Here is a 9,364-nt window from a genome sequence, read left to right on the forward strand (position 1 = left end):
CTCAGTTGTGAGTGGCAAAAGCATAAGCTGCATCCATCCTGGGCTTTGGATGTTTGTGACCAAATTGGATGTCAGTTGGATTTCATGTATGCGGAGTCTTTTGGTGAAATACAGGCCCATTTTTGCCTTCACTCCAAACCTAGTGGCACCTCAGATGAGGTGTTACTCATTTCAGAATCTGTGTGGGACAGAGGGAAGCAACCAAAGAGTACCATGAGTCATCAACCTAAGCAGCTGGGAGGGGCTTTTCCACAGCAGCAATGGGCAGGATAGACCCTTTCTGTCTGTGTGCATGCATGTGTTCGTGTGATGCTCACACTTCCCTTTGCCAACTCTTGGATTTTGCCTTCTGTGTTTTCTAGGGTCAGGAGTTGACTATCCGTCAGATTGCGCTCCTTGGCTTCAGAGACTTGGTCTTGCTAAAAGTAAAGTTGGAAGAAATTCTTCCTCTGGTCCAGACAAAGCTCCCAGCTTCCATTGTCCAGATGCTGTTAATTCTGCAGGTGGGAAGCCTCTGCTCTTCTTCATCTGACTCCACTTGGGTATCTCAGCCTCACTGAGCTAATACTAACCCTGGAAAAGAGTGTGTGGAGCGTAGAGAGTGTGATGAAGGGGAAATGATATGTGCTTATTTGGGAGTAGTAAATATAGAAATGAAAGCTGAATTTGAATGTCCTGAACTTTCCTGAAAACAGGTAAGGATGCTGCTGTGAAAGGGCTGGGTTCCGCACTTTGATATTTGTATTTTTCATGGTACCTCTCCTCCCCAGCTAAAAACAGTCTCAGGACTTTTTTTCACATAAATTTTAATCTCCCAGCTTCTCTGAATGCCTCTTTGTGCCCTAGTTATCCTGGTTTCTCAGCTTTGCAGTGATGGGGTGGGTCTCCATCACAGCCGATTGTGGAATTTCAATGAACCGTGGCTGCTGGCTCCTTGGCTGGCTGGGATGCTGAGCAGTGCCCATGAGAGAAGGAGTATCTTTTGGCAGCAGGCAAAATGCTGCATAGCTTCCAAAGGCCTCTCCTAAGAGACCCAGACTTTCTGTGAGGACTATCCTCTTTATCCAGACCTCAAGAGAGTTTTATGCCAAATACAGCCAAATATACCAGCTGTCCTATCTTCTTCTATCACCCAATCTGACAGTCCTGCAAAATACCATATTGCAGGTGGCTATTTAGGTTCCTCTTCCTTTTAGCTCTTCTCCAATATACCTTATAATGGGTGCCACAGAATGAAACTTTCTGAAGTACAATAAAAATTGAGAAGTGGCTAAGCTGGTATTTCTGTATGAGTTCTTGCTGTTCTGATGTTCCCAGTGACCCACACTGCAATAGCAGGAGATACTGAATGCTAGCTCAATTTCCCTGAAATAGTTTAATAAAAGAATCCTGAGGGCAAAGAGGGTCTCAAAGTGATGCATTTGAGAAAGAAAAGTGTACTGAGGCTTTTCAGGAAGTTAAGTCAGTGAACGATTTCTGAAATTACTGTTGAATTGGTCAGTGTTATCTACCATCTTCACAGCTGTAAGCTGCAGTCCTGCCTAGGAAAAGAGCAGTGCTTTGCCCAAGGTGTGTTAAGGCTTTTCTGCAAAGAGACGTTTCCTGGTAGAACTGCTCCACTATAATTTTATCACTGTAGTTACACTGTGCAAATCCTCAATGTTAGTGTACCTTGTACCTTCCTGTCCCTTGGTCAGAAAAAAGACAGCTAGCTGCTTGATGTTCATAGGGTTATGGCTATGACTTCAACAAGGAGGTTGACCTGAATGGCACCTGAACCTCCATTTGGGATTATCAACTGTGCTTCTCCAAATGGACTACTGGTATGTTTGCAATATTCCTGTGCAGAGATATTTGACAGACCCAAGGCTTTACTCAAAAACTTTACTCAGAACTATCTAAGGGTAATGTTGACTTTTTATGTTTGAATTTCAGAGTGTCCATGAGCCTACGGGCCCCAGTGAGGGCTACTTACAGCTGGAAGAATTAGTCAAGCAGGTGGTATCGCCGTACTTGGGTTTGTGTGAGGATCACAGCTTTTCTGGTAGCACCTGCTTGCTTGGTAAGACATGTGGATTGTACAGAAACTCTTGTTGGGATACACAGGTTGGTTGATGTGAGGCAGTGCACACCTGTGCTAGAAAAGGAGACAGTACATGACTCCATGAGAAACAAAAAAATAAAGGCTGAAACACCCTTTAAAAGGTCCTGATTAATATGTTTCTGAATGTATAGTTTTGTGACAGGCTTTTTATTTTATGTGACTGAGTGAACTACTACTGCCTCCACCACTGCATGCACACACACACACTGACACACACACACGTATGCAAAGTCTCCCCTCTCTCTGGAGATGGGCTGGATTTTAAAAGTCCCTGGTCCATGGCTGACGTACTGCTCATCACCCCGATGAGTGACTGAACCCAGTCCTTTCTCCCTGCTCTGTCCCTGCTTGCTGGCCTGCTTTGGCTGCCTGGTTTCCCACACTCACTGCTGCATCAGCTAGTCTTTGCAAACAGCAAAAGTGTTGGATGCTCATTCTGAGGCATTACAGGTTTTCTTCTGCATGGAGTCTTCCTTCCGAGAACTCTGTTTTAAAAAAGCAAACAAACTGTGTTTAAACTATGGATAAATAGGTCCAGGTGAGAGAAATGGCACTTCACTGCAGGATGAAGATGCTTATAGTGGAAAACTTCTCCACACATGATTCAGGAGCTCTGCTTTCACACATGGCCACACAGAAGAGATTGGCTGGCTAAGAAAAGGCCATATTTGATAGTAATTTGATAGTCAAGGAGATTTAAATAGAACTAGTGAAGAAAGCACCAGTCTCCCCCTGTTTTTATAAGCCTTTGCTTTGATGCAAATTGTAGCAAGCTGGAAACACACAATCTGTCTTGTACTACAGCTTAGCAACACAGGGGGAAAGATGGTCTTGTGGTAGGAGGACTTACCAGGACTCAGATGGTGTGTGCCTGTGGCATACTCGTGGCATCACTTCAGGCAAACTAGGACTTCGGACTTTTGTTCTTGTGGTTGTTGGGCAATTAAATATCTTTTATGCAAGTGAACATGGTTCACATGAACAATTCAGCATTGATTTGCAGATCTGATCCTGAGGCTAAATCTAGACCCCATTCACCCGTAAAAGTTGAGCTGTGACAGATTTGATTTTTTTCTGTTTATGGACATCTGCATGCTGCTGGGATAGTCTGAAAGATAGCTGCCTGACCTGTAGTAAAGTTTAAAGGCATCCTGGATTTCTGCCAGCTGAACAAGCCATTAGTGCCATAAAAAAAAATTAACATGAAGTGGCCTTCTAAAGTTTATGTGCCTTACTTTGATTTTAGCTGTCATATATTTGTGTGTAATTCCAAAGTGGCCTTTTGCCCCTGCTCCACCCTGTTCTGAGCAGGAGAAAAAGAATTTGTGTTTGCATTACATGACATTGACAGCAGAGCAGCACTTTTCTCCAAATAATCTTGGTGTTTTCAAAGTGCTGGTGTGATGGTGGTTTCTTTTCCTTAACTCTCACTTCTAATCAAACTTCTTTTGCTTTCTCTCTTCCTCTTTCTGTCACCTTTTTGCTTTCTCAGAACCAGTTTCTTCTCTTACTGGGCAGTCGGTAATGATGAGGAAGCCCAGTGGGTTCGCTGTAGTAGCTTCTTGGAAACGCACTGTTGGGCTTTGGGTGTGCTTGCATTCGCAAGGGATGCTGCAGAGGCCAAACTGCCCTCTGGACTGGAGCCTTCAAGATGAGTGAATGTTGAGGAGTGCAACTGAAGGTGTCTGATCACAGCTGTGAATACACACAAGGCTTCAGCCTGCAAGGCTGCTGTATCTGAAACTTGATTTAAAGTGAGAGAGGAGTGCAATGAAAGGAGACAAACAGCACAGCTCACAGAGTGAGCTCTTCATGGAGGGCAGCATCCCCATCTGCTCTCTGTTATCACCCCTCTTATTTTGCCCATAGCCTGCATTGTAAGGATAGAGTATGCTCAAGCATGCTCAGTTGTCTAAGAAACAATGTTTAAATTTGGAGTAGGGAAGAAGATAAAACCTATCCCTATCCTATTCCCCCCATAGATTAACCTAACACCACTGCTGATTTCAGTTTGCTTGCAAAAAAATCCTTAAAAATTCCTCCTAGTTTGTTTGTAGCCATAATGCACCAAAATAGAAAGAAATTTTCTAGTTAAACTATGCATGACAACTCCCTTAAGAGTCTCTCTTTTGTGGCCAAGAAAGTAAAAGGGGAAAAGTAAAGAAATAAATGAATGTTCGGAGTTGAGGCTAATTTTTACCTGATTCTCATTGTAAAATATTTTAATTTTGTTGCACAAAAATAATCTGTAGATATTTTTCCTCAGAAGAGTCAGCTCATCCCTCCCTTGAAGAAAATAAACATTGAGAAATTCTTCACTGTCCATCTCTCTCTTTCACTACTTGCTCAGTCATGTGTAAGCCATTTTTACAGCTAACCTGCTCTTAAAAACTTCCACTGAGGGAAGCTCCTCAACTCTACAGTTTCTTGCAGCCCTCATCCCTGACATTGGAAAGCATTGCTTCATGTCTTAAGAATTACTTCACTACTGTGTGGGGAGAAAATAAGAGCAGACACCTATCAGGTCTTAACTGAAAACGAATTCAGAAGTCAGAAGCCAGGCCTGTTTCCTCAGTCAAGCTGAAGACTGAGTAGCCTTCAGTAGGCTTCAGTAGTGGATGGCAACCATTCTGCCTTTCCTAATCTTGTGTTAGTTACACAATACCTGGCCTTCTGTAACTGTTCAGGAAAGCCTTCCCTGTCCTAGCTTTTACAGCTACAACCTCAGGAAAAATGTTTGCAGGTGGGTGAAGAACAAAAATTTCCTCTACTTCTTCCACTGAGTGGCACCAGCTCTGTCACACATGCTTCCAACACACATTTCACTGGAGTCCTACCCATTTTGCTGTGACAGCAGGATACTGGACTATTCCTGTGCTGCTGTGAAGCTCGATAATTCCTGTGCCTACACCAGATAAAATTTGAGCACCTTGTCCTCTTCAGTTTATTTCACACCACCACCACCTTCCTCCTCTCTCGTCTGTCCCAACTTCTGTGAAATTTTATGGTCGAGAGTTGACACACATGAAGGTCTAGGCTATCAAAGGTGCTCAGATACTGAAACAGTTGGCTTTCCAAGTCCACCAGTGAAGTGCTAGCATTGTCCTAGTTGGTGGGTAAGGCTGCCGTAAGAGGAGCTGGAGGGGAGTTACGGTAATTTCCAAAACTGTCTTTTTCTGTCTTTTGGTTAACTCTTCTGCTATCTACTACAGTGTTTCACATTCAGCTGTATATGAAGCACAGTGCCTGTTTGAGCAGCACCCTTATCATCTCAAAAGATCATGGTGACAAGAAGAGTATGGTGAAATGCCGCTGTTTCCAGAAAGTAGCAACTTGACTGTAACAGGATAGAAGGGAGAAGAGTTAAAGCTTAGTTTCTCCAAATTAAAGAATGCACTGGGAATAAACTGCTATCGATTGCTTGCCTACTTAAAAACATGCCATGCGAATGCTGACTAAATGTGGGTCTACTAGTCTACTTTTAGCATAAATATGCTCATGCTGGTAACCAGCTGCATGATTTAGGCAAATGGCAGCTGTGCTGTGGCAGCACGACCCCCAGCTGCCTGTGTGTCCTTCCAAATTCCTCAGTGGGTTTGCACCTTCTGCTCAGTTCGGGGCTCAGCTCATTGCAAGGCATCTGGGTTACAGTCGCTACTTCAGTATAGTCAAGCTCAGGACCTTTGCTTTATTTGTGCACGCAGGAGGCGGTGCAATGTTCCTCTTTCCATGCTGATACAGATCTGAGGGGGAGTGTAGTCTTCTGAATTGCTGTTGGTGTTTCCTTTGAAACCAGCAAGTTTTTACAGTCTCCTCATCCAGGTTCTGATTATGTCCAAAAGCTGAGTGATGGCAGACTTTGAGACACTGGCACAGGTCACAGCTCAGTGCAATCTGCTGGTCAGTGAGTGTGTGTACGTACGCATCCACGCAAACATGTACACAAGTACATACATTGTGTATAAGCCTGTGAAATGAGGAATACTGGCTGGGTTGCAAACTACCATGGTAGTTGATATAACTAATGATACTAGTTGACCGTTTTGCCACAGCAGCCAAGGACATGACAGAAAAGGATCTCAGGATCTCTTTGCCTGTTCATATGAAGGCAGGGTCACTAGGTTGGGCAGGAGTAATTTTATATTATTGTTTCCTATATTATGCTTGCTCTTAGTGGACTTTAACCTCTCAGGTCATCAGGCTTGTCTCTTTCAGCACTAAAAGTTTACACACAAAACTGGCACATTTTTCTCACAGGAATATTTTTATTTATCATTTAGTGAACATCAGGGCACGGCCATGATTTTTTTTTCCCCTGTGTATTCTGGCTTTTTGGGAAGGGCTGCAAGGTGTCCCTGCTTAAATGAAGCAAGTTTTAATTTTGAACGTGTTGTATAGGAACAGAGAAGAACAAAGATTCAGTTCTTGCCTACAAAAATCTGCAGCTGTGGAGTCTGGAAAAATAGGAAGCCTTTTGCATGGCTCATTGCAGTTCTATTTCAGAGCTCTCTAGTCAGCTAAGTCACCTCTGCATATCTGAAGCCACTGCAGGATGGACATAATGTAAATATTAAATCATGGGATGGGGTAGTGCAATGAACCTCGAGAGGCTACTGATCTCTCTTTCTCCTCTCAGCCCAAGAGCTGAACAGCTCTCAAAGGTGTCTGACTTCCTAATGTATACAGGAGATGGGCACCTGAACGTGCTTAAAGCCTGGGTCGGTCACCTTGCAGGTTTATAACTGCCCCCCAACACTGGCTTCTCTCTTTCGGTCTTCACTCTGTTCACAGAAGTCAGGAATTAAGAAGCCCTGATAAGTACTGGTGAAGGTGGAGGAGCAGCTACTGCTAATGACATCAGTGTTATTTCGGTCTTGTCTATGCCAGGGTAACACAAGACCCAGATATAGGCAGCAGCAGATCATGAACGCAGCGCGTGGGGTTTGGTGATGCTGGTGCTGCGCAAGGATGCTCACCTGCTGCTGCCCTGCCTGCCGCTGCCAACGGACCTGCAAGGAGGGGTGCAGAGTGGAAGGATGCTTGTGTGGCTCCCCTCTTAAATTATTTTGTCCCAGTGCCCTCCAACACTAGAGCTTGCTGTGGCTTGAGCTGCAGATGATATCTAAATAATATATTTACTGCAACCAGCCTCAAAAATTATGTGCATATCCTCTTAAGCATGAAATGAACTGTTTTGAATGAATGTATTACTGGCAGCAGTGAAGTGAATTGTTGTCATAGCTTGGCTGCTGCAAGTGGTGGTTTTGGCTGCTCACTTGTTCCTCTCTGAAACAGTATAGTTTGTTTTCAGCTTTTCTTCCTGATGCAAGCTTCCAAAACTCTTTTATAACCTTCAGTAATGAGGGCTTTCCTTTGTATTTTGTTACTCTATCTCTTATGCTCTGCAGTCTTGGTGAAAGTAATTTCTGTGGTCTAAAGGCTTCTGACTTTATTAAGTAAGACCCTGCACTTCAAGGAAGTTAGTGAGAAACAGACAGGTAGGGAATAGCTTTTCAGCTGCTGCTGGGATAGACCTCATGGGGTGTTTGACACCACATGGCAATGCTGCACAGCAGTGGAAGACAGCAGTTGAAAAGTAATACTGACTGATTCAAGCTGCTAGGGGAGTGAATCACAGCGAGCCAAGGCACAAACTCAGACCCCTGCTTTTCTTAAAGTTTTCAGTGCCAAAATTGAGATGGTGCTTCATGATACGGGGCTGGGGACTGCACCTTGGGTTTGAGTTTTAAACCAGGCATTTTTCCCCCTTAATGTTCTTGCCAAGCAGATTGTAGACCCTGCACTCATCTATTTTATGTCACTGCCTTCATGCGTGATCCACCAATACTGCCTTCCTCTTCTGCTCCCTTGGTCCCCGGGCTGCTGTGGGTGGTTGCTGTGCACTGTTAGGTGTTTTCAGTGTCTAGCCCCACAACCAAACATGTTTTGAAGTGGATGTTTAAAGTTATTTTTCTTGCATAATCTTTAAAAAATACAGTGCAATAATGCTAGCAGAACTGCATTTCTGTAGGCTGCTGGAGAGGCAGAGCAATGTAAGCATCAGGAATTTCATGTTGACATCAGCTAACAGCATCTCCTGAGAGAAGTTTTCCAGAGAAAGGGATGGCAACTCAGGTCCTCACTGAATGTTTCTCTGGGGACTTGTGCTACTTTAGTGTCACTAATTTTGGTGAACCTGCACATGAGAGCTCCTACTTGGTCCTCAACCCCTGGATAAGAGAGGAGACCATCAAGATGCTGAAGGAAGTCCCTTTGCCGCACTCATTACTTTTTGGGTAGCTTTTCTCGCAGGCAGCAGCACCGTTGCCTTACAGCGGGATGGGAGGTGTCTCTTCACCAGGGGGAGAGGCAGACCTCCTTTCCAAAACCTTGCAGTATGAACTGATGAGCACCTGACTGTTCCCCAATGGTAACGAGGTGGGATGCTCTGTGGCTGCATGCTGAGGGTTTTCTGTTCCCTGAAGCGAGCCTAGCAGTTTGGGTGATGCTTCGTCTGTGCCCTATTGACTGTTCCTGCTTCCTTTTTTCTCTTCTAGAGAGACGGTACTCCAGATCCCGTTCTAAGACTGGCGTCCTGAATTATTCATCTCACGTGGTGACAAGCCAGCAGCCCAGTGAGATGGCTCTGACCCCACTGACGGAGCAGGAGGGTGAGGCTTATCTGGAGAAATGCGGTAGCATCCGTCGTCACACTGTTGCAAATGCTCACTCAGATATTCAGCTCCTGGCGATGGCCTCCATGATGCACACAGGAATGGTGATTGAGGAATCAGACAGTACTGACAAATGCCTGCTCCTGCAGCCCAGTTTTAGCCACAGGCAGTGCTCCAGTGAGCCCAGTATTGCCGATGGGCCAGAGGAAGTCATGGCAGCAAGTAGGCAGGACCCTGCAGAACTGGCCTGCACATCGGTCAGCTAGAAGTCTTGCTGAGAAGAGAACTGTATGCACTAAGCTGGACAAAGTTTCATGTCATCCCTGCTGGGAAAAAAAGAGAAAAAATGGAATCTTGCTTACGTCATTGGAATGGCCTTGAGGGATCTTACGTCTCTTTGGGAATGCTCTCTAGATTTGTTTTTCTTGCCTGTCTGAGGTCATTGCCTGTCTGTGGAGGTACCAGGCTGCTCCCAGATGAGCACTGAGGGCTGCAAAGTTTTCACTGTTGAACAGCGCAGTCTACTTTCTCTAAGCTTTCTTCCTTTACTAGTCCAAACTCTTTGGCATCAGGTTTCCTTGTGTTT

General features: G+C 44.7%; 1 protein-coding gene across 2 annotated transcripts in view; it reads left to right on the forward strand.

Moving 5' to 3' along the window:
• PRR5L (proline rich 5 like) overlaps positions 1–9,044 on the forward strand; it is a 33,102-nt gene extending 24,058 nt beyond the window's left edge. Inside the window, exons 6-9 of one of the 2 annotated variants that reach the window (XM_010194250.1) lie at positions 363–503; positions 1,936–2,062; positions 8,662–8,696; positions 8,745–9,044. In XM_010194250.1, the coding sequence (XP_010192552.1) occupies positions 363–503; positions 1,936–2,062; positions 8,662–8,696; positions 8,745–9,044 (603 nt within the window). Of the gene's footprint in view, positions 1–362; positions 504–1,935; positions 2,063–8,661 lie in introns of both variants that reach the window. The other variant, XM_010194249.1, reaches the window with a different exon arrangement.
• The last annotated feature ends 320 nt before the right edge of the window (positions 9,045–9,364 follow it).

Source organism: Mesitornis unicolor, unplaced genomic scaffold (assembly GCF_000695765.1).
Source record: "Mesitornis unicolor isolate BGI_N332 unplaced genomic scaffold, ASM69576v1 scaffold3551, whole genome shotgun sequence".
Classification (NCBI taxonomy): domain Eukaryota; kingdom Metazoa; phylum Chordata; class Aves; order Mesitornithiformes; family Mesitornithidae; genus Mesitornis; species Mesitornis unicolor.